This window comes from Cuculus canorus, chromosome 2 (genome assembly GCF_017976375.1).
Source record: "Cuculus canorus isolate bCucCan1 chromosome 2, bCucCan1.pri, whole genome shotgun sequence".
NCBI classification, from domain to species: Eukaryota; Metazoa; Chordata; class Aves; order Cuculiformes; family Cuculidae; genus Cuculus; species Cuculus canorus.
The window spans coordinates 116,767,674-116,791,740 of record NC_071402.1 but is presented as its reverse complement, the minus strand read 5'-3'; the positions used below and the strand labels follow the sequence as shown (position 1 = coordinate 116,791,740).

The 24,067-nt window shown below is 41.0% G+C and overlaps 1 protein-coding gene across 8 annotated transcripts in view; it reads right to left on the bottom strand.

Moving 5' to 3' along the window:
• RBMS3 (RNA binding motif single stranded interacting protein 3) overlaps nt 1-24,067 on the bottom strand; it is a 725,855-nt gene that overhangs the window by 345,147 nt on the left and 356,641 nt on the right. For 6 of the 8 annotated variants that reach the window (XM_054058446.1, XM_054058453.1, XM_054058449.1 and 3 more), the window contains one exon: nt 16,967-17,136. In XM_054058446.1, the coding sequence (XP_053914421.1) occupies nt 16,967-17,136 (170 nt within the window). The remainder of the gene's footprint in view (nt 1-16,966; nt 17,137-24,067) is intronic. The other 2 variants (XM_054058447.1, XM_054058452.1) reach the window with 1 other exon arrangement.

Sequence of the window (24,067 nt, the reverse complement as noted above, 5' to 3'; positions counted from 1 at the left end):
CTGCTGTTCTATGCATGGTCATTAATGACCATCCTGTTCACCGCAGACAGACACAGTGATAGTCATCCCCAGGTCCTTAGCACAAAAAGCACACGGGGGGAAATGAGAACAACCTCCGAGCTTAACCACGCCAAGAACTCATCAACTCCAGAAAGTACTATAAAAAAAAAAAATCTCTAAATGAACTATTATCACAGAATCACTAGGTTGGAAAAGACCTCGAGGATCGAGTCCAACCATTCCTATCAACCACTAAACCATGTCCCCGAGTATCTCATCCACCCATCTTTTAAATACCTCCAGGGATCATGACTCAACCACCTCTCTGGGCAGCCTCTGCCAGTGCCCAGTGACCCTTTCTGTGAATTTTATTTTTCTGATGTCCAGCCTGAAGCTCCCCTGGTGCAGCTTGAGGCCATTCCCCCTTGTCCTGTCCCCTGACACTTGGGAGAAGAGGCCAGCTCCCGCCTCTCTACAACCTCCTTTCAAGTAGTTATAGAGAGAAATGAGGTCTCCCCTCAGCCTCCTCTTCTCAAGGCTAAACAACCCCAGTTCCCTCAGCCGCTCCTTATAAGACTTGTTCTCCAGCCCCTTCACCAGCTTCGTTGCTCTTCTCTGGACACGCTCCAGAGCCTCAACATCTTTTTTCTAGCGAGGGGCCCAGAACTGAACACAGGATTCGAGGTGCAGTCTCACCAGTGCCGAGTACAGGGACAGAATAACCTCCCTGGACCTGCTGGTCACGCCATTTCTGATACAGGCCAAGATGGCATTGGCTTTCTTGGCCACATGGGCACACTGCTGGCTCATGTTCAGTTGGCTGTCAACCAGGACCCCCAGGTCCTTCTCCTCCAGGCAGCTTTCTAGCCACTCTTCCCCCAGTCTGTAGCACTGCATAGGGTTGTTGAGCCCCAACTGCAGGACCCGGCATTTGGCCTTATTAAACCTCATGCCGTTGGTCTCAGCCCAGCAGTTCAGCCTGTTCAGATCCCTGTGAAGAGTCTCCCTACCCTCCAGCAGATCTCCAGACACTTCCTCCCAGTTTAGTGTTGTCTACAAACTCACTGCATTTGATGCTTTCATCTGGGTCATTGATAAAGACATTGAACAGGAGTAGACACAGGACTGAGCCCTGGGGAACACCACTTGTGACTGGTCTCCAGCTGGAGTTAACTCCATTTCCCACCACTCTCTGGGCCCGGCCATCCAACCAGTTTTCAACCCAGGAGAGTGTGTGCCTGTCCAGGCCAGAGGCAGACAGTTTCTGAAGCAGAATGCTGTGAGAAACTGTGTCAAAGGCTTTACTGAAGTCCAAGAAGACTACATCCACAGCCTCACCCTTATCCAGTAGTCGAGTCACTTCGTCACAGAAGGTGACCAGGTTAGTTTGGAAGGACCTGCCTTTCATGAACCCTTGTTGACTGGGCCTGATCGCCCCGTTCCCTTGTATGTGCTTCATGACAGCACTCAAGATCACTTGTTCCATGACTTTCCCCAGCACTGAGGTCAGACTGGCAGGCCTGTAGTTTCCTGGGTCCTCCCTCTGACCCTTCTTGAAGATAGGTATAACATCAGCCAGCCTCCAGTCCAGTGGAACTTCCCGAGTCAGCCAGGACTGCTGGAAGATGATGGAAAGGGGTATGGCAAACACGTCTGCCAACTCCCTGAATACACTTGGATGGATCCTATTCAGCCCCATAGATTTGTGAGTGTCTAATTGGGCAAGTAAATCTCTAACCACCTTCTCTTGGAACATGGGAGCTGCTCCTCTAACTTCTGGATATGTATACACTGGGAACAACTTTCCTTACTACTAAAGACTGAGGCAAAGAAGGCATTAAGTACTTCAGCCTTGTCCTCATCCTTTGTCACAGTTGTTCCCTTTGCATCCAATAAGGACTGAATATTCTGCCTGGTCCTCCTCTTATTGTTAATGTAATTACAGAAAGCCCTCCTGATTTTTCCTCTGCATGATCTCTCTTCCTCCCTGTAGTCTACCCATGACACCTGTCCCTTCTTCTAAAGTTCATAGACATTCCTCTTCTTTTTGATGTCCACCCACATCTTCCTGCTCAATCAAGCTGGTTTTTTTCCCCCATCGGCTCCTTTTCCAGAAAATGAGGACAGCTCGCTCCTGAGCTGCTAGGATTTCCTTCTTGAAGAGCACCCAGCTCTCGTGGGCTCCCTTGCCCTTAAGGACTGTCTCCCATGGGACTTTATCAACCAGCCTTCTGAACAGTCCAAAGTCTGCCCTCTGGAAGTTTAATGTGGCCGTTCTGCTAACCCCGCTCCTCACCTCACCTAGAACTGAGAATTCTATCATCTCATGATCACTTTACCCCAGGCATCCTCTAACCATGACATCCCCGACAAGGCCTTCTCTGTTCACAAACAGAGACTGCTTCCTCTCTGCTGTATTGTACTTCCAGCAGACATCAGGAAGACTGAAGTCTTCCACAAGGATAAGAGCTAATGAACTTGAGACTTCCCCCCAGTTGTTTATAGAAGAGCTCATCAGCTTCTTCTTGGCTGGGTGGTCTATAACAGACTCCCATCACACTATCTGCTTCTTGTGGGCTCCTCTGATTTTTTACTCACAGGCACTTGACTCTGTCATCACCATAATCGAGCTCGAGGGTATCAAAGCACTCTCTAACACAGAGGGCTACCCTACCACCTCTCCTACCTTTCCTGTCCCGCCTGAAGAGTTTATATCCCACCACAGCAGCACTCCAATTATACGAGTCGTCCCACCACGTTCCCATGATGGCAACTATGTCGTAGTCTCCTTGCCCTACAATAGCTTTCAGTTCCTCCTGCTTATTGCCCATGCTGCGTGCATTGGTGTAAATGCACTTCACTGGGCTGATAATCCCTCTGCTCTCATAAAGTGAATAGTGTTCATTCCCAAACGACTGGTACTTAGATTGCCTAACCCGTTAGTGCCAGTTACGTCCTTTTCTTCACCAGATGTATTTGCCCCCACTTGCTCTGTACTGATACACTGGAGGTCCTCGCCAGTACACCATCTCTCAGGCACTGGAGTTCCAGGCCCACTCCTGACTATCCTGGTCCTATCCCCCTCCTCCTTCACATCTAGTTTAAAGCTCTATTTATGAGCCCTGCTAGATTTTTGGTGAGGATTTTTGTGCCCCCAGGAGACAAGCGTGCCCCATCTCCGGTAAGGAAGCCTGCAGGTGCATGGGCCAGTCCATGATCAAAAAATCCAAAGTTTTGCTCCTCACACCATGTTTGGAGCCAGGTGTTAATCGACTGATTCTTCTTGGTATCTCCCTCTTTGCTCTTTATTGTTGGAATGGAGGTAAAAATGAGAGTAAAATAATTCTTGTTGGTTACTGCAACTCTTTACTTCCACTGCACTATATTAATTTTTTTAAATCTCCCCCAAATAATGACTATCATATAGTTCCCTCTCTCCCAGAGCCACGTGGGGGTGAACTCCACGAGGTGTGAATGGAACACGTGTTCATTTTATTTGGGCATCAGTATCAGGCTATCCAAAGGGAGAATGCATTTCAGCACAGCCTGCAAAACCTGCCTGAAGATGTGAGAAAATATGGAGTGCGCTGCACTTTTTGCTGTTATAGCTGCTTTACAAGCAGCGTACCTGCTGGTTTCACCATCTCCAGGAGATCTACAATCTCACATTTGATTGCAGTTAAGTCCCATCCTTGGAGTGACAGACAATTCTCCCCTTAGGTCTTGATGCCTCTGATGCCAATGGGTAAAATAAACCAATCTTACTTACAAACAGCTTAAGCCATACCTATAAACGCCTCGTGAACAGACTGTAAATTGACTCTCTACCTCCTCCTTGACCCATGGGGTCCCTGCAAGAAATTGCCCTTGTCCCTGCTGGTACAGGGAGATACAATGGAGAACTGGAAGCCACGAGGAAGAAAATAGCACAGCCAACATCTTTTCTCCCATTTCCAACCAAGGATTTTTACGTGATGAAATTAATCTCGCTTATTGAGTTGCACTACGAGTTTCAGCAGGACCAAAAATGAGGAAAAATATAAATAATACATAAAGATATGTGTACAGCTTATTTTTTTAGTATAATTTAGCTTAGTTCCAGTGAATTTGTTTCAAATACACAGAAGCAGTGTTTTAAAATCAAAAGGTAAATTTAAAACAAAACACAATCCTTTTTAGTGACTGTTGAACAGAAAAAAACCCAATATAAACAATTTCAAAAATTAGTTTTTAAATTGGGAGAGGGGCCTAGATACCAAACTTGGTCTGGAAAAAGCCAACACAGCTAACACCTGAAGCAGCACTTCAGAAATGCTGGGGTAGGTAAACCGCCCAAGCCAAAAAATTCATATTTAAAGTTCACATTGTCCAGCTACACTCTATAAATTGTGCCAGGATTTCTTTACATAATTCTCACTAACGCTGGCTGATGTTAGCCAAGGAAATCCTCCGCAGACAAACACGACAATCCACCCCACTGTAGGTTCCATAAAATCACACGCTCTGTGGAAATTTCCAAATACCTTGGCACAATATGGGTGAGTTAAGGATAAAGTTTCAAGTCTGAACTCCATAATTTCCTGTCTTTTGCTAGTCTACACAGCTCTTTAATGTTATGTTAATATCATTTTTGTGGGTATGATTGAATTACCCGCTGCTCTTGATGCCAGCATTAGTGGATTTCTCTGTAATAGGAGAGCATGCTTTACTGCACATACTGTTACTAAATACCATTAAGCAGACCAGCTGCAGACCTCCTGATAGCAGGACTGGAGGGCTACCTCGTTAGGAGGCAAAGAGCACTTTACTGCTGGCACACAGCCTGAATCCCACGAGCCCCCAGCATGTTGAACTCACCTCGATGTTCCCACCAGACAGCCTGCTGCAGCAGGTTCCCTGGCTGAAAAAAAGAGTGCCCAGCCCCAGGAATCTGCTTATAGTGCTGAGATCCCTCTCAGGAGCTCAACATCCTGAGTCCTACGTGGTGCTGCCGTGACTTGGCAGCCTGAAAAGATAGAGATGTATTTACTTGGCGACATTTCGACTCCAGGTGCAACAGAGGGCTGCTAAAAGTCTCCGCTGAGAGCATGCCTCACACATTGGTGACAGCTACTAACTAGTGGCACAGTCCTTTAAAAATCCCTTTTAGAAGTCTTTGCGGCAAGATTAAAATGCCACGCGTACATGAGTTGTAACAATTCTAGGGCAGCCTCTGAAGGGAGATTGAACACAAGCTTTCTCATCAATAACCTTGTACTGCTAACCAGCACCTACGAAGCAAATGATATTGTACAGAAATATCTCTCTTCAGAGAAGGATTCCATTAGAGAAGAAAACACAGGTTAGGGGGCAAAGGAAAAAAGAATAAGGGAGGACAGGGAATTTAAGTCTGTTCCATGTAATTGCCGCAGCACACACTAAACTGTACTGATAGACATCATCACTCAAGGAGTTGCAATGTATTCTAGTACCTCTCCTTGCCACTCTGACCCACCTCTTCCTCACTATGGAACACCTCATATGCTGATTACTAGAGCTACACGTACCCAGCCGCAGTGGGAGATCCAGCTGCTAGCGCTTGCCTATCAGCTGCACCATGTCCCCAACACACCATGAGAACAGCATGGCAGGGACAAGCAACGTGGTCTCATGATTAAGAGAAATTATTGTTTCTTTATATCTAAGCGTAGGAGGAACCACCAAACAAATGCAGGGACGTAACAAGAACTAACAATAGCAAATCCATGTTACAAAGCCATTTTTTTCTTACCATTCACTGAAAATAGAGAAGAAACAACTAGAAGTCCTAAAAATGCTGATAATATTTAGTAGTTATATAATTATAACCTGTCTCCCATGTCTGTGAGACCTGCAATCAATCATGTCTTTAGTCCAATTCTTATGTGAGACAGTGAGCAAAATCATGGTGTGATTTTGATTTTTAAATCCTTCTATTTAAACCCTACCAACGATTTGGTCATATTCCATTTTGCTCTACTGCAGCTATCAGCTTTCTTTCCATTTAGATGTAATTGCTGCGAGTTCATTTTACTGTGAGAGTCAAGAGACTGCAATATATGAATCTTTCAGCTCCTTGAACTGGATGTATGTTTTCATATGTGATAGGAATTCAATTGTTATGCAGTCCATAAGGCACTTAATAAACATTATATTGAAATATTTGTGCTGAATTATTGCAGAGTAATTAAAAAACTTCATTGCCATACTGCATTTAATTGACAATCTTAAAATTGGTGTTGATTTAAATGAAGCAGAGGGTACAAGAAACATTGAAGATGAGTAGAGAAATTACGTTCTACAAAATTAAGTGAGGTATGGCTTAGATCCAAAGTCCTTACTTTTTCAAATAAAGCTACAATGGTGCTGCAGCACCATTTTTTGTTACTCAAAGCCAAAGATGGGCAGACATGATTTACAACTAAAGGTAATCAAAAGCTCAGATGAGCTTCTGCTTCTGACATGGTGCCAGCACCGGTGTACTGTGATGTCCACAGAGCATATTGCGCCTCCTTACGCTCCTGCTAGGACACCACGACAGCTTTTAAGCATCATCTCTCCTGCTCAGGAACATAGATGTTCCAGTGATACATTTTATCCATTTAAGGACATATACAAAGAGATACAGCTACTAAATTATACATAACAATATATCTCCATAAACATGAAAAGGAAATTATTTCTAACCTCAAATAATCAGTTTTAAAAACATTTAAATTACTCTTGCAGTCCTTGATGAAATTATGCAAAGGCTGGAGAAAACCATCTTATAATTGGACATAAACAGTTCCATCTATTTTTCTCATTAAAGAAAAAAGTCTGAAAAGTGACTTGATTATAATGCGCAAGTACATCTGGGAGGAGGATGGAGGGAGAGAATCTGAGACGTCCTTAATCTGATTACACCAAGAACCAACAGGTAAAAACCAACACCAGAACGTTGATTTGGAAGTGAGTCAGAAATTCTGGCCAGGGAACACACTTAACAGGAACAAATTGTTTGAAACAGTGGTAGATTAGCTCTTGCTTTCCTATCTTGAGAGCGTGCTTCTCTGGAAGGCATTCTTTACAGGAAAATAAATTCCTATATTCAGTCCAGGAGCAAATAAGGGAAATTTAAGGATGTAAATCAACCAGAAAATAATGGTAGACCATCCCTTGGTCTCTTCTGGATCTTAAATTTTATGAATCTGTGAATTATTTCATCCCTTTTAATTACTAGTTCCCTACTACATAGAAGCTAAAAAAAGTTAATGTTCTTCTTGAATCAGTGAATTACAGAAAATAATTGAAGTTTCATAATTGGATTATAACCCCAGGAGTATATGGAAATGCTGAACAGGGAAGCTGAAGTAAGGCAGGCATGTCTGTTTTCAGTTTTTTTATGTGATCACCAGGCAGTAATAGTCATAAATGCTGCACTTATTACCTGTATTACACTGAAACAATAACATGGCTACGATCCTGCAATAACTGCTATTTGAACAGACTGCTGTGCTTCCATGAAGCTTATATGAGGCTGAGTGCCTGCTGGCAGAGAGCTTATTTCAGAATAGGACCTATATTTCCACATTGCTCTTACCTTCATTGCTTTATTTGGGGTTGCCCCTAGAGCTGTAGCTAGGTACTTTCCAAGAGAACCAAAATCCAGTTCTCTACTTTCCCTAGAGCTCATGATGGGGACACAGAAGGTACATGCCCAAAGAAAGACAAAACCTTTACAGATCTCTGTCAGATCAACATCTATTAAAAATTAGACCGAAAAGATTCCAACTTTCCTGTCTCTTTTATAATGAGTCAGACATAAGAACACTGACGTAGCTGGAGTAATCCTAAGAAATTCCTTCTCTAGCAAACACCTTTAAAAAAAAACCTAAAGGCTTTTCAGCTTTTAACACAAATCTAGCTACAGCACTTGTCAAACAAATAATTCTGGAAAGTTACCAAATACTTGGAATGAAGGACATTGCATGCTGCATAGCACAGAGCTCTTGTTGATGCTTGTTTGGAACGGTATGGGAAAGTCTAGTAGCCGAACACAATGACATTTTTGTTTTTGTGCTGGTAATATTCAATAGCTTTGCCATCAAAGTTGGCCTGTCACTTCCCCTTATGATGCTTTAAGGCTCTTGCCATTAGCTGGAAGCAGTGTGCAGGTTATTCCTGTTTCAGGGGGGTGGAGGGTAGCCTATTAAGGATAGCTGGTATTGTTTACTTCAAGCGAAGCTTTAGGACAATATATTTCTCAAACAGATCAGAACATTATCTGTGTGATACCTTCTAAAGAAAGGTTACAGAAACACTTCTGCTCCACAAATGACAACATGAACAGTCTGTCTCCATCCCCTCACAAGCTGGTGATTCCAAAGGAGTATAAACCACATCCCAGTCAGAGAACTTAGAATCACAGAATCATAGAATAGTTAGGGTTGGAAGGGACCCTCAAGATCATCTAGTTCCAACACCCCTCCATGGGCAGGGACATTCCACTAAATCAAGCTGCCCAAGGCCCCATTCAGCCTGGCCTTGAACACCTCCAGGGATGAGGCAGCCACAACTTCGCTGGACAACCTGTGCCAGTGTCGCACCACTCTCATGGTGAAGAAATTCTTCCTAATGCCTAGTCTAAATCCGCCCTCTCCAGTTTACAACCGTTCCCCCTCATCCTATCACCACAAAGCCTTTACGAATAGCCCCTCTTCAGCTTTCCTGTAGCCCCCTTCAAATACTGGAAGGTCGCTATAAGATCTCCTCGGAGCCTTCTCTTCTCCAGGCTGAATAACCCCAACTCTCTCAGCGTGTTCTCGTATGGAAGGTGCTCCAGCACTCCGATTATCTTTGTAGCCCTCCTCTGGACCCGTTCCAACAGTTCCACATCCTTCTTACTTTGAGGGTTCCAGAACTGGACACAAGACTATAGATGAGGTCTCACAAGAGAGAAATAGAGGGGCAGAATCCCCTCCTTAGCTCTGCTGGCCACACTTCTTTTGATGCAGCGCAGGATACGGTTGGCCTTCTGGGCTGGGAGCACACACTGCCGGCTCATGTCAAGCTTCTCATCGACCAGCACTCCCAGGTCCTTCTCTGCAGGGCTGCTCTCGATCACATCATTTCCCATCCTGTACTGCTACTTCCTTCTCTGTTTTCTGGGCATGTAACAGCCATTAATTCTGCTCTCCCACTGCTGCCATCAGTTTTCAAAGTACAACAGATCAGAAAGATCCACTGAACTTTACATCGCAGAATTTAGGAAAACTATTACCAACAATGCAGAAAAATCTAAAAGACATGGATAAGCTTAAAAACAGAAGAACCAAACATAACCAGAATTTTCATTATCACTATCCCCATTAAAAAAAAAAAAAAACAAAACCAAAAAGCCACAATGACTCATCAAAGGACAACCAGCGAAGGAACCCGTGCCAAACCATCAGTATATCAATCCGCCTCCTCAGAAAGTAGAAACCAAGCATCAGAATTTTACAGAATGCCTTGAGGTGCTGGAAAATTCTGACTCTCAAGAGCCTCATAGTCATGAAGGCCTTTCTACAGAGCAACACTCACATTACAAAACCGGGCATTTGTCTGACAGATGTGCACTACTATCTGTCCTTTGGAAAGTTTTTGGTCAAGCACATTTTCAGACTCTTAAATGCTTACATTGATAAGGGGATGATAGCCTCACGGATGGATAGTGATGTCATGGTTGACTGGCTGCACACAAAATATGCTGGAGAAGTAGAGAAAGTAAGAGGACAAGGAAAGACTGGACATACACATCTCGGAACAGGTCAGAAACAGCTCATTAAGTGTGTTTGCCCTTTTTCTATCTCAACATCCCTTCTGCACTGTAAGCAAAACAAGTGGCTGTTACATTCATGCCCTTCACACTGCTACACAGAAGACTCAATATTTCTGTTACGAGCGCTCCATTTTGTTGTGGGTGTTTTTTCCCATGGACTTTAATTAAAATTCATCAGAAGAAATGTTTTGAGCACCAGTGTCTAAAAGAATGCTGTCTCCTCCCCTATCTTCCATTAAATCAGGTTCATCCAACTTGAAAGGAGATAAGAAACTGCCACTGACACTCTGTCACACCTCAGTGAAAAGATGGGCACATTCAAAACAGGGAAGAGTGCAGGTGCTCATTTATTACTTTATGCAGATTATTTTCTGCCCTTCCTCCTGACAATGAGAATGTTCACATCCCAGATGGAGTTCTCTGTAGTGCTGTGGGCATCTGCTGACCTAGAGTTTTGTTTTTCGCTGATGAAAGAGGCTAGGTAAGAAGAGGATCAGTTCAATGCCTGCTGGGGTAACTTTAATGTTTGTTTTTAACAATGGAAGACATTAGAAGATTATTTTAATTGGGAATGAATACACAAATCTTTTTAATGATATCAAGTAAAGGAGAAAAAAAAACTGTGCACATACATGCCTATATTTACACACTGCAATGATATAGTATTTATATAACTGAGTGCAAAACTGCAAATCAACTGATTTCAGAAACCAAGATGTCACTCAGATAAAATACAATTTCAGTGCCTTGTACCATTTTGGATCCAGACAGTAACCATCACAATGTTTCTAACAGCACCAATAAGCACCATCACTATGAAGATGTTTTCAGTGCAAGAATTAACAAATCGTATCTATGGCATTAGGTTCCTCTGCTTTTATGTTTAATTTACGCATTCTTAATGTTCACCATGTGGTTCCTGATCAAAGGCATTTTGACTTAAAAGTATTAACTTGAAATTAATTTACTTTCCCTTTCCCACCTCTCTTAATAAACTTTTCCTAAAAGTCTGTGATATAAAGAACTTGAGAATAATACAGATTTCTCCAAGCTAACTCATCAGTGTGTTTTTCACTGCTCTGAACACACAGACACACAGACATACAGACACACACACACACGCACAAATGAGAGGAACAAACTCGTGCAGTTCCCTCATTGCTTTGATACAGCATATTTAGTCCAACAGGACACTTTTGCTGTACTTGGCCCAACAGTAAACCTTTCTGAGGACTTTGCTTTCCTGACTTTACTTGGAATAACAACAAAAAAAATCTTGCTGTTTTTTGATTTTTTTCCTTTCCTTTCAAGCGTGGGCATTTCTTTGGTTCCCATGAAGACTGATCTCTTCAGCAGATTTCAGAGTCACTCACAGTTCTCATATTACCAGGATACACCAAACCAAAATATCCACGAAGATTTAAGCAGGAACTACTCTATATGATGCCACATGGTTCCTATATGAGCTAATCCCACTGAATGAGTGCTCTCACCTTCATGCCCTTTCAGTCCCTGCTACACATCACAGAACAATGGTGTCAGCTGATATTACTTACAGGAGAGACGCAGATTATGTGGTTCTGTTTGAATTAATATTGAAGTCACAGTGCACCTTGCTTTAACATACATGAGGTTATAGAATGCAGTAAATTCCTTTACACCTCAAAAGATTACTTCTTAAAAATACAGGAGCAGACATAAGCTAACATTCCGCTGCAATGCAAGTCTTAGATAGTTTGGATTTTGTCTTCACCAGGGCCAGGAGAAGAACACCAGTCATTTACAGTGGGTACAAATTTGGTCTGATTTCATTGTAGAATAAAGGGTGTACTCTGAGGACTCTTTTGGTCTTTTTGGTTTCCAGCTTACTATAGGGATTTTATTTTGGTTAACCTTCATTTTATTTATAGATCACGGTAATTATTTTTATAATATTTTATAATTTATCTCAACGCAGAAAAAACATGGAAGGAAGGGAACTTCATTTCCCCACACCTTCATTTTGTCAATTGTCATATAATATGGACTTCTTGTTATTTCCATGAGTGAAAAAGAAAATAAAAATAGCCAGGAATGTCAGACTCCTGCTGCCTTAACACATGGCAGAAATAGCCATCATGAACTCACTGCAAAGCTTGCTGTAACTGAAAATGTTTTACTTGTTGCAGCTATTAACAAGAGACCCTGTTCTGAAAGCCACCTTGATCCTCTCCGAAACCTCAATGAATTCAGCAGGTTTCTGTGGGGGCAAAATGAATGCACACAGTCCATTTAAAAAAAAAAAAAAAACCAAAACAAAAAAAAAAGTCTAGGGTTTAAGTACAGCAATGTATGTATTTTCAATTAATAGACTCAGTTACATTCTCCTCGGGGCCAGCCCTTTAGTAGAACCCAAACAGTGGCAGCCTGAATATTTATTCAGATGTTCCATAGGACAAAACCAAGGACATTCAGAGTTGAATGAGGACTAAAATCTCACATTTGATGACTTGTCAAGGAGACAATCAGGGTACCTTCAGAAAAAAAACCAAAACAAAATCAAAATCAAAACAACAACAAGAAGTCACCCTCAAAAACCTAAACCATATCTAAAACCTTGAGTAATCTGCACAAAACATGGCTCTAGAAGCTATATAGAGAAAGCAGCGCTCATAACAATCACAACTCAGTAGATACTTCTCATATCCAGAAAACTATTTGTCTGGAAGGTTCCATCTCATTTTCCTCTAAAGTCAGCCTGAGCAGCATACAGACTGGCAGCTCTTTAGGTTTAGATATTTTTACTGTTATTGTCTTAATTAAGTCCTTTAATTTTACCATGGACCGCAAAAAGTCAAAAACTGACAGGTGATGAGATAATGAATCCCAATAAGAACAAAGCAGATGGAAACAGAATTCTGAAGGTACATTAGAGACGCAAGGGGAAAGGACGGAGCCAGGACAAAACCGTAAGTAAGTTTTAACTATCAGACAGTAGAAGCTTGAAGTTGCTTTCTTTCAGACAATAGACTGGGCATGAAAAATTCATGACTGAAACAAGATGGACAGGGATTATCTTTTGAATATATGCCAATGCCTTAATTGCGCTACATACAAGGGTTTGGGTTTTTTTTACTCTAATGTCAAGGTTTTAAGTCAATTTTTCTTTTCAAAATTCTTGGGATGGGAAACACAGACACATAAGAAAAGACAGAAAAAATCTTAAGAGACAAACTGAGAGGTTTTGAAATGAAAAATGTTTATAGTAATAAAGCTCAAATGTTTAAGTTGTGCCTGAGAGTTCCTTCAATCTATCTCCACTGGGATGTAGTTAGTAAGAATGGGATGTGTCCAGTATACCAACAGGGGACTAAGCCATCTGTGTGTGTTTTTAAGAGAGTTTGTAATTCTTCTGGATGAAGTATAATATCATTCATGAAAATCAGAGTGACATATTATGACTATTAAAAAGATAATGATTTGTATTTTGCTAGTGAAGTGACACACCATGTATGTTTTTCTGTCTATGATCTGTAATTTTACATCTTAAGGTTGATTATCTTTCCTTCTGATTAAGGGCATGTATTGACTAGGAAGATACATATATAACGGTGTGTACTACTGCAGCAGCAGAGACTCTGTGCCTCAATGAAATAAATACTAAGGATGTGATATTTACTATCAGTTTCATGAAATATTTAAAAATCAAAATTTTTGACAAATAAAGTTTTGATTATCAATAAGATCACAGATGGGCATAAAGCTTCTATTTAAAAAAAAAAACTCAAGCATGAAGAGAGACCAAGATCTGGTTTTGGAAGTTCTACTCAGTGCTTATGAAAACCCAGAAGAAGATATATATGTAAAAGAACAATTTGATTCTTGCTTGCTAAACATTACTATTCACTTTTTTTTTTTCAATGTAACCTTTGACAGAGTCATTACACAAAGTCTCGTAAGTTAGACTGCAACCTAACAGCTCCTTGCTGCAAAAGAGAATTTGATGGAACTTTGCTGGACATGTGAAACCGCGTACTGAGGATCAGAACCACACAAAAAGAACAACTTCCAGTAGCAATTTCTTTTTTATTTACTCAGCTACTGTACAGCCTATGATGACTTGTTTTCCTTTAGTTATATGAACAGTTTGACAGATTACTGTGACAAGGTTACTCTTAAATTGATAAAAGGTTTGATAGTGTCGGAACATTTGTCAGAAACGTCTGACATCACGTGTAATGGACTCTGTACTTCAAGCATCAATGGTACTCCAGTCTGCTGTTTTCTGTTTAGTGTGTGATACACACCACGAAAAACCACACAGCAGAAATACAGAAAAGCAGACAGGATTCACTAAAACAGCCCTGTACTTTCTCAAATAATTTTGATTAAAGGTTTCCTCTTCCATAACCTACCTGGTAAAATGCAATTAAACAAAAAATGTCACACATCACCTGTGAGTGGCTTCCTTGCTGGAATAAACCTGGAAATGGGATGGGCTATGATAAACGTACATAACTATAAGCATTTCCAGCACTCCCTGTACTTCTGATAGAGAAATATTGTGGGTTTAGAACATTTTTCCTCAGAGTGGCCAAATGTCACATAGTACAAGTGACAGCTGTACTGCTGCCAGCATTGTCACATGTTAAAGTAGCAGAAATGGGTGCAGAAGGGTTCATTTTAGGCCCTGGCAGCTAGCCTAGGGGAACCAGTGTCCTGAGCATACGCTAGCTTTGGTGAATACCTTCCCTAAATGCATGTCTCCAAAAATCTTTTACTGCAGAACAATCTGGTTTATGGATTGGAATTGTTATTTTCACCTCACATCTTGAAGCGAAATGCTAATACTTCTATGCAGGAAGCCTCAGAGCCATAACCTTCTGCTGTTTCGTGAATACCTGTTCACATTAAGTCTTTGACACATGGTGAGATCCCAGCCACGTAAGCTAAGAGAGAACTCTACAGAAGACAACCATTTCTAAAGAGACAAATGTTACGTATTGCTCATATAGCAACAGACTGCTGTTAAACATACTGGGGGAGGGGGAGGATTTAGACCTCTATCCATCTCTACTATGGAACTATCTGCCAAGGTAAAGAAAGTGTCTTGCAATACTTTACTTTAAAAATCTACATGCTACCATGACAAATTCTTCTATTTTCAGATGCTTAAGTTTCTGTATACAGTCCTTCCCTTCTGCTTAGATAAAAACTTCTAATATTCTGGGGAGAAGAAAAAATTAAAAAAAAAAAAAGAAAAAAGAACAACTTTCTGGCTTCTCCTCACTTCCATTCAGCCAAAGGATAGAAAATCAGAAAAAATAATGTCAGCGTTTTTCTTAAAGAGCATCTGTTCACACAGGAACTCCCTGACAGCAAGACAAAACCTTCTAATCATAGACCAGATTAAGTCTAGTGGAGCACATTAAAAATGTTGCCACAGTGACGAAAGGAAGCTCTCAGATACTTGATGTGCACTTCCCCTATGCGGACAAGGGGCAGGAACACGCTTTCTGAACTCCATGATTCAACTAGTGCTGCTTATACCACAGCCTCATGCCATGACTGCAGCACTAAGCGCCAACGCCAGGAGGCTTCGCTAGGAATAGTTAGTTCACTCCTGATCAGCTGAAAGCATTTGTCTGAACTTAGAAAGGGTCAGACTGCAAGATGATGTATAGCAAAATAGCTTTCGGAATGTCAGCAGACTTCAGTCAGTTTATACCTACTGAGGATCTGGCCCTTGAACTGGGATTATTTGTGACTGTCACAAGCAGGTAATGTCAATGAACGTAGTTTGTACAAACGTCAGACAAGTACACCAGCAACTCAGCCTGCATGAAACATGAAAAATCACCAGCATGCTACAGTCCTGTGAACAGTGAGCCAATACTACCGCTAAAGCTTTAGTAGGAGAAAGTCAGAGGGAAGAGTTTCAAGGCTCTTACAATTTTGCTGAAGTTCAGATATGACTTCAGTAAGACTGCTAGCCAGCCACTTCTACATCAAGTGTACTTAGGGAATTCTTTCAGCATTTTTGGTCAAAACTGGGAACAGTAGAATGACGTAAAATTTTAACGTCCCATTAAATTGTTACTCCTATTGCAAGCTTCAGAACAACAGCCATTTGGATTCAAGTCAGCAGATCAGCCCCAAACTGTTCCTCACTTCACCAAACTTCATTTATTGATCTCTACTTGAAAGGATGATTTGTAATGAAAAATATATCAGAGGTGCTGTTATCTTTTGGAACCAACTATTCTATGGCAAAAGCACTGAATTCTGCCTCATAACAAGGGTGGATTTTCATCATACAAATGTCTCCATTTCAACATAAAAAAAATGTCTTATCCTAAATTCCACCGAGACAATCTCATGCTGGAATCTCAAACTGTATTATTCCCCTCCTACATATCATCAATAATGGTCAAAACTTTGGAAATCCTATTAGGTTCTCATTCCTACTCATATTACCCACTACATTCAGTCAAGCAAGGAAAGGTAATGGTGCAACATTTTAGGAGACAGTTCTGTTGACACCTGAGGAGCAAAGATCTTCTTCCTGCTGCCTCTCCAGTTTTAACAGGTATAAAACACAAGCCTGATGTCAGAATATATGCTGCAATCATGACTCTCAAGATAAACAGGGAGGTAGAAGGTGCTGCCTCCTATATCATCATTTTTTAGTTGAAATGCAGTTAATTAGATATCTTCTATGAGGCCACATTCAGTGGGTTTCATACTTCTCCATCTTTAAGCCCAGCAGCGTCTAACATGGCAATCAAAGGCTGCACATAATGATTGAGGTGGGAACACTCATTTTGTTATGCACCAGGTTATTGTTTACAGATCACTGTAACTATAAAATCTACCATTAGGGAAGTTTTCTTGCCATGCAACTTCTCTTTTGAATATAAAAAAAGAAATCATATTAAAATAAAGATAAGTCAATGAGAAGGCTCTCACCTCTCTATCCCCGAGAACTCATTACTAGAAGGTTTTTTAAACAGGCATTAATTAGCTGTTCATATTAAAGGAATAACCGTTAACCTTCTAGTGCAGGAGGTTTCTGATGTCTTTTTGTGGAAATACGCAAATGTAAACTGAAAGGCCAGCTTTGGCATTTTCCTGCCCAAAGACACCAAGTATTAGAAGTGCACTTACGGCTGGCACAGCTTGATAAGGTCCTGGTCAGTGGTGCCGGGTGGAAGGCCTCGAATGTACAGGTTGGTTTTACTCAACTGCTCTCCGCTGCTGTTGTTGCTGCTGTTGTTGCTGCTGTTTGTGCTGGGGCTGGGAGGAGCCATGGGGTGGGGAGCTGGTGCATAGGACTGCTGGAAACAAAACAAGACAAAAAGGCTGTTATTGGAAAACAAAAGCATGGTAGACACTGCTTTACTCAGGTAACTCTAGAGCTATGCATTGAGCAGGATTCTTGTCTTGCCCTCCCTGCCCATCCGCAGCTGCACTTGTGCCCACCCCAAGCCAGCAACACCTTTCAAAATGCAAAATGGGGTCCAGATTTGGGGCTTAGCTCTGGCTATGAAGTGCATAATTTTAGTTTATTTTTTAAATCTGGAATTAAAGTAGCTAACTATGAGCCTATTTTATGTGGATCACAAAATAAAGCTCTGACGTGACAGATACTTGAGAGTAACTGGTATTAAAGAAAAAAGTTAAACACAATCTGCTTTAAGTATACTCTAAGACGAAAAAAAAAACAACATCTAGCCAAAGGCATGGAAGCTGATGCCAGAAGCCTAGTAAGTCTGTTTTAAACATGTGGATCATCCAGTACATGCACAGCCAGGTGGCACAGAGCTAGTTAGCCCGAGAGGGGAAAAAAAAAAAAAACAAAGCGGTCTGAAAAGACACTGTCATTATGGACATCTTTCACAACAGAGAAATAGGGCTTGGAAAAGATGATCAGGCTAGGACTGCTTGCTCTCAAAACCTTAGCCACTTTTAAACAACCACAAACCACACACAGCAACAGAGAAATATCACTTAAAAAGGGAGGTATTCTCAAATGGAAAATAACACATTCCCTAACTCCTTGGTAAATATACGCTATGAAAGAAGACACACACATGCTATAAACATTACCTAAGCACTTCCAATCTCAGGGAATATCAGGGAATTTAAGTTGCTGCAACCATCTCCAGCTCACAGACAATCAGCATGTTTACTCATAGAACAGAGTGCTTGTCAGGTGAACAGAGGAGCAGCTGGAAGGAGGAAGTAACGCCCTGTCACAGCTACAACCTATGCAGGAAAGGTGAGATCCCCAAGAGAAGCTGGAAGACCTTGGGGACACCACAGGCCAAAGTTCCAGCTGGACAGCCAGAGGAACTGCAAGTCAGAGCTCCAGGACTGTAACTGCCCGCTGAGAGGGGGCAAAATCCCATTTTCGCAACCTGATCAGCTTATTCTGCTAGCAGTACGCGCGGTTACAACTGCAGGTAAATGCTATTCCAATGCCAAGTTAACCACAATGTACTAAATGGACTAACAAAAGCAAAACATATGCAATTTTTATTATAGTAGCAATAATACTTCAGTGACTTGTAATATGCTCATTCTGCATTTAGGCCTTGAACAGTGAAAATATTTAAGTCTGTGTAATTCTGATCATACTAATCAACTGCCCCTTTCATTTCAGTGACTCTACTTTAGCACTCAAAATTATGCACACACTGAATCAGAGCCTTGGTAGATGGATATTTTTAAATTAGTAGCTTTAAACGCTTTCAGACAAATCTCTTTACTTAGATGGACTGAAAAGAAAGTTGAAGAACATAAGAAGACCTTCAGTTATAGGTGAAGCTTAGAGGCTTCGATGCAATACAGAAAACAACATGTTTGCAACAATGCCTTTCCTGCCACCTTCTCCTTCCTTCTTCCCAGTTCCTCACATTTTAAACCAAGAAAGGAGAAATATACCACCAAGTGTGAGGACATCAGAAATCCTCCGCAGTATAGCCTGGTTGACTCAGGTAGGACTCATTAAAAGGAAAAATCAGTTTAATAGACAGTGTGATTACCATGCTAGCAAGTAATGACTTTCACTCTCATTTACAGTAAAGGAGAAAGGGCAATGAGCTTCCTTCCTCAACTATCCACATAGATGCTTTTGCGGGCAATCAAAAGCACTTAATGCATACGGATCATATTTCTCTGCGCACGCATTTTATCACTGGGTAATCCCCACCCACACAAGCTTCAATGTCATTCCCAGAAAGAGAGAGCAGAAGCAGCAGCCCGTAGTACCAGCACAAGGAATTGCCTCAGCTGAGCGCCAGTGCAGTGGCTACATCCTGGAAATCAGCTCCAGCCACAGACAGTACGTACGGCTGGGTAAAACCGCAGGAACAGTAACCTCCAACAAATACACCGACAAATGCATCTTAGAACGTGGCTTAAATCTCTGGGCACTCCAGAGCTATGAAAGGGGTAGATGTGACTGTGCATAGCACATGTTTGGCTTTAATATATCAAAAGCTCGAGAAATATCCCATGGTAATCTCGCACATTTTGAGACTTGGTAATGTAAAATTTTTAAAAAATATATATTAAAAAAAGGTCAAGGTAACATTCTTACTGCTTTATTCCACACTTCCAAGTTTATCATACACACGGAATACATTTAAATGAAGTAAACCAAGTTTTCTGTAAGTCCATAAAATGCTATGTACTTTAATTTTTAATTGTTACTATTATATATGTCTTAGCAGGGGATAACAAGTAAATGGTCTATTCCCATATCAGCCTAAGAAGCAAGGGAAAAAACAAGTGGAAATATACCTTTGAAATACAAAGAGCATTTTTCATTCTATTATAAGATCTTTATCCTCACACAGAGGAAAGCACTGGGGGCCTAATTCTAATTTAACCTTAAGACATTTTATCCCACTCAACCAACTGAAAAGGGACCTAGAGGTGAACATGAATTATATTTACACTGATTTTAGGGCCACTTCTACAAAAAAATAAAATAAGAAAGTCCTGTGTATACTCAGAGAATTAGGCCACGGAAGAAGCGGTCTCTCAAGCAAGGGCTGCTCAGACAACAAGCACACATCAATGTCCAGGTTCACAGCATGCTTTAAGGGTGGGCAGAGAAGCAGCTTTACTCTACTTTGAAGGATCCTGATCTTCTCAGGGCAGCAAGTACTGTCATACTCCAAACCCTTTTCACTAATAAATCTCAGCCACTGCAGTCCGTAGTAATTTCCATACATATCCAATACCCCAAAATACTTTCCGCAGAAAGATTACAAAATCGCCTGTAGTAGGGCTGATGACAACTTCTGGCCAGTTGCCAGACTAAAAGCTTCAGGTCAGAAGAAAGCTTTGAATTCTTGTTTCCTGAGCCGATGAGTGTATGACTGATGGCAGAAGTATGCGTTTTGCCTCCAAATGAGCGAAGGGTCTGGTTCGTTAATCCCCACGTAATAACTGAAGTGAGCAAAATGAATGGCAACCTGATGATGATCCCAGATACGGAACACTTGTTACAGGATCCCAGACAATGATGAAGGGGGGGCGTTGCCTGGGGAGCCATGTGCACACCCAATGACAGGAAATTTGGGCCTTTTTCTAACGTCAGTCCTTTTCGTGGTTGGGGGCAAAGCACTTAACTTCTCTGCCATGAGAAGCACCACTTTCCAGACTGGCTCAAAACACCCTGATACCAGCTGTAGATATCTGGGAAAGACATTTTGCCAACACAGCCAAGCACAGGACCTGGAGCACTACAATAAAAGCATTAGAAAAAATCTACATGTTTTACTTCAAACGGGAGCTGGAATTCAGAGCTAGCTTTGCTGTTAATTTTTCAAATAACCAATGCAACCAACTCATTTTTCAATTCTTATGCTTCATTATTCAATGGGGAGTGGTGGGGGAATGAACTGATTTGCAGATCATTCCAAGCAGCTTATTAACTTAGCACGGCTGGCTAACAGGATTTGTTTTCATCTTTGAAAAATGAAAAAAAATTCTCCTTTTTCGTAATTTAAAAGTAAGAAATTATCATGCTTAATTCTGATCCAGGAACGCACCCTTGCACTGAAATCCCACTGTTGAGCTCTCTGAAACAAAATGTCCCATGCAAGCACGCACAGCTTAGTATGAATAACGAGATACCGTGGTCTTTCTTACTCAATAACCCTGAAATGCCGAACCAGATGACTCTTCATTATTAAATGAACAACACTCCACCTTCCAACATCCAACCTCCTTATGCAAGAACAGCATTTCTCTTCCCATGGCAACCACAGCACTCTTTGTAGTTTTTCACTTGTTGCAAGTTTAGTCGAAGGCATTTTTCTTTCAAAGCAAAACACTATTTAAAAAGACAAATCTCAAATATTTTTGCACATAAAATTCCTTTTGGATGAGAATCACAGGCCCCAGATGCCAAGTCACAGAATCTGCTTTATTAGCAGCAGCTGGCTCTTTGGCAGGCTTCTGAGGCGGTCGGACTTGTGGTTTTGGAGTGGCCTCAGAGCCTAGGATACAGCTGGACAACTATGCTAATGGACTAGCCAATTTGTTTGTATTCACCTTTAGCTATCTCAAATTTGTACTCTTTTATACACTTAAAAGTCAGGTCTTAGAAAGATTCCCCATTAGCACCAATACATTGACTTCCTATTATACTGCATCTTTTGTAGGAAGGGGGGGAAAAAAAAAAAAGCATGATGCAGTCTTGCATTAAAACATGCATTATTTAAGCAATTGTGAACATACACTATCTATTTCACTCTGAATGGAACATTTTCCAGCTGCTAGATTTATCTCTCTTAGACCCCAATTGCTACACAATTCCCTCAGCTCCTGATTGAGAAGATAAAATAAAGTGAAGTAAATACAAGTAAAATGTGCAAATATCAGTTTACAGCTCACACTAGCAAAATACTGTTCTCTTTACACCCCGCTGTACAAAGGAGCAATTTTTGGAGCTGGAGGGTTCTTACTCGCCAAGTACAATAATAATGAGATGATGTCACTATCTTAATGGCTTATTTATGGGGTTTGGGAGATGACTAAACAGCAAATCTCATGTTAAGCAAAGGTAAGTCATAACAGTTGCAAGAATAAGCAGAGAGGTAGGGTAAATAAAATAAAAATAATTAGATAAAAACCACAGCAACTCTTCTGCCTTCAGCTGGCTTCCTCTGTGAGGAGCAGCACCAGAAGGTGAGCTGTATTCCTCATCCATAGCCACAAGGAATAGAAAAGAGAATAAAAGATGAACATCGAACTTGCAACACACAAACTTTGTGTTTTAGAAAGGCTGCAGTTAAAGGAGTTTGACTTGTAATTTTCTTCCAGAGTTTGTAGGGCATTCACTGGCCTTGCAGAACACAGCCAGGAATATTGTCTAACTCCCATCCAGACAGAGAAGTCCTGAAAGACAAAGCTCCTCTTGGATGCTAACCTACATAGGCAGATGTTTCTCAAGACACCTAACAGAAAACAAACACAGGCATTAATGCACACATTTTCTAACCACTCTACATAGCAACAAAAGTTTCTAGACTGCTTCTGTAGAACTAATAACCCAATGCTTGGCAATGTCTTCCATTTATAAAAGGATAACATGTGACAATGTAAGTAAACTCAGAAGATGAAGACAGACAATAAACTTCAAAGTCTGTTCCATCACGGTCCCATCAATTGAGAAAACCAGAACACACACTTCAAGAGGACTTTGACTTCTCTGAATCACTTCCAAGACCTTTAAAAGTGATTTGCTGGCTACAAGACGACCAGCAAGTCGGAGCTTCTGGGTTACGCTCTCTTTACTGCTACTACATCACTGTGCTACCCTAAGCAATAATTTAGATTCCTTATGTCTCAGTTTACCAGTCTGTAATGATTCTTTCTTACCTTTTCAAGGCTTATATAATGCTCGGTGATTACTGGATGAAAGACACTACTGAGGACTGTAAAATCACTTACAGATGTGGAAAATATTAAAATTTAACTTAACATCTAAAGCTATCCCTAATTCTTTTGCAGATAAAAATTATTTCTGCATACAATGATTTTGCTACTCTATATCTAAACTGAATGGATGAACACTCAGTTTTAAAGCTTAAACAAAATGTCAAACCAATGAGATTTCTCATTAAATAATTACTTTTATTTCATTTAGAAACAAACTTGGAATTATTCAACCACAGTGCTATCTCGGTTATGTGTCTTGTATACATTGAACCTCTTTTTTCTACTCCAGTCTAAGTGATATCTTTGACCACTAGGAAAAAGGTGTCATTGTGTTTTGCCTACCCTTTTTACTCACACACACACACATGAAATCCCTTGTGAAAAATGACAATTATGAAATAATAATTAAAAAAAAAAAAAACTAGACCTCCAATAGGCACAGTAGTCATTCAATAGTCATATTTGAGATTTGATGGGTAAGATACTTTGAGATTTTTGTTTGACACACAAAGCAGTTGAAATTAAGAAGCTAAATACTCCCAATGCTTACAATCCCCTTGAACCCAGCACAAAGCACTAGAGATCCATAAACCATATGCACAGGAACAATTTGGTTTGATTTTCTCTGGTCTAAAATACTTCTTTTCCAGATCAAGACTGCCCAGCTTTTAGCACTTTATAAGCACTTAGAGGTAGACAATACATAGGAAGCAAAACAGCCACAGGAAGAGAAGGAAGTCCTTTATTGGAAAGTACCTGCAAAGTAGGTCCCCTTTTATACAGTTGTCTGCACTAATATCAAAGAAGCAACCAAACAGAAAACATCAGCAATTCACTCTTCCTAGCTATGTAAGAGGACAGCAATCACTAGTCAGGGTGACAAATGCTAGAAGCCTGAGAACTTTCCCGCTCATCACGATATCTTCTGTTTCCACTAAAATGCGCTGGAATATATCAATCCATCCATCACTCCATTTCCCACCATTACCGATGGGAAACTCCAAAAGCACATTGGTCAGGTGACAAGAGGCTTATTTTGAAGTATGATAAAGTTTAAATTATAAGGAGCACATACCAAGAGGAGACACTGATGGTCACCTTGCATGAGGATGAGGCCCCAGCAAAAACCAGTCCAAGACAAGGGAACAGCACAGAGATTAAGAGCATTGTTTCCAGATTGAGAACGCCCTAACCATCACTGCACACCCCGTCTTTGGGTCACAAAACAAACATAAGCTGCCAAGACACTAAATTCAGCTCTTTGCCCTCTCCTCCCTACACGTTACTAAACCAAAATAAAACTACTCA